At 45.3% G+C, this 1,396-nt stretch overlaps 1 protein-coding gene across 1 annotated transcript; it reads left to right on the forward strand.

Annotated features, from left to right (window-relative positions):
- LOC137839143 (uncharacterized) lies at nucleotides 1–1,396 on the forward strand. The gene is made up of 3 exons (XM_068648269.1): nucleotides 1–543; nucleotides 641–937; nucleotides 1,094–1,396. Exons 1-3 carry the CDS (start codon nucleotides 1–3, stop codon nucleotides 1,394–1,396), a joined length of 1,143 nt encoding a protein of 380 aa, XP_068504370.1.

A 1,396-nucleotide genomic window follows, 5' to 3' on the forward strand; every position in this document is an offset into this window, starting at 1 on the left:
ATGGGGTTTCACAACCTCTGGATCGCATGGATTAAAGGATGTCTGGAATCCGCCACTGTGTCTGTATTAGTCAATGGGAGACCTACGGAGGAATTCAAGCCGACTGGAGGGTTAAGGCAAGGAGACCCACTTGCACCCTTCCTTTTCCTAGTTGTAGCTGAAGGCCTTGCTAGGATAGTTAGAAGTGCTAGCAAAACCACTTTGCTAACGGGCCTCAAGTTTGGAAGGAAGGAGATTGAGGTGTGCATCCTCCAGTTTGCGGATGACACTATTTTTCTATGTGAAGACTCCTTCAACAACGTGGTAACCTTGAAGGCCATCATAAAGGGGTTTGAATTAGCCTCAGGGTTGAAGATCAACTTCCATAAGTCAAAGCTTGCAGGCATCAATGTTCAAATTAGTTATGTATCATGTTATACAAAGACGTTGAACTGCAAACAAATGGGAGTACCGTTTACATATATGGGCCTTGAAGTGGGAGGTAACCCCAGGAAGAAGCAATTCTGGGAACCGGTCGTTAACAAGTTAAAAGCGAAGCTCAGTGTGTGGAGAGGGAGATTTTTATCCATGGCAAGGAGAATTTGTCTTATCAACTCTGTCATATCTGCTATACCTCTGTATTATTTCTCCCTTTTCAAAGCCCCTGACTCAGTCTGTAAGAGGATTACCTCTATCGAAAGGAGATTCTTGTAGGGTTGGGGAAAAGAAAGCAAGCCAATTTGCTGAAGATGTGTGCAAACCTAAAGAGGAGGGAGGATTGGGTTTAAGAGAAATACGAAAGTTAAACCATGCTATCCTAGCTAAATGGAGATGGCGTTGTATCTCTCAAGAGGAGGGAAGGTGGAAGGAGTTATTGGACTCAAAGTATGGGTTGGAGCCTGGAAGCGTCCATACACTAGTCAAACTCCAATCTTGGTGGTGGAAAGATCTCTATAAAGTGTGCAAGGAGGGAGGAGGAAAATGATGGTTTCAAGAAGAACTAAGCTGGAAACTAGGGTGTGGAGACAAAGTAAAGTTCTGGGAGGAGGTGTGGGTTGGGAGCTCTGATCTCAAATCCTTGTTTCCTAGACTGTTCTCCCTATCCTTAAACCAGGAGCAAACAGTGGGTGAAGTTGGTCTGTGGATTAATTCGGATTGGAGATGGAGGCTGAGATGGAGGCGTGCCAGATTTGAGTGGGAATCATCACTGGAAGCAGACCTCTTTACACTGCTATCAGGGGCACTAATGAGAAGGAATGACGTGGATGTGCAGGTGTGGGGGAAGGAAGAACCAGGCCTTTTTTCTGTGAATTCTGCTTATGAGTGCCTTGCTAAGCAGTCTCGTGGAACCCAATCCGATGTGCTTAATCTCCTTTGGAAGACTAAGGCATTCCCAAATGTGATCGTGACAGCTTGA

This window comes from Phaseolus vulgaris, chromosome 3, assembly GCF_000499845.2.
Source record: "Phaseolus vulgaris cultivar G19833 chromosome 3, P. vulgaris v2.0, whole genome shotgun sequence".
Classification (NCBI taxonomy): domain Eukaryota; kingdom Viridiplantae; phylum Streptophyta; class Magnoliopsida; order Fabales; family Fabaceae; genus Phaseolus; species Phaseolus vulgaris.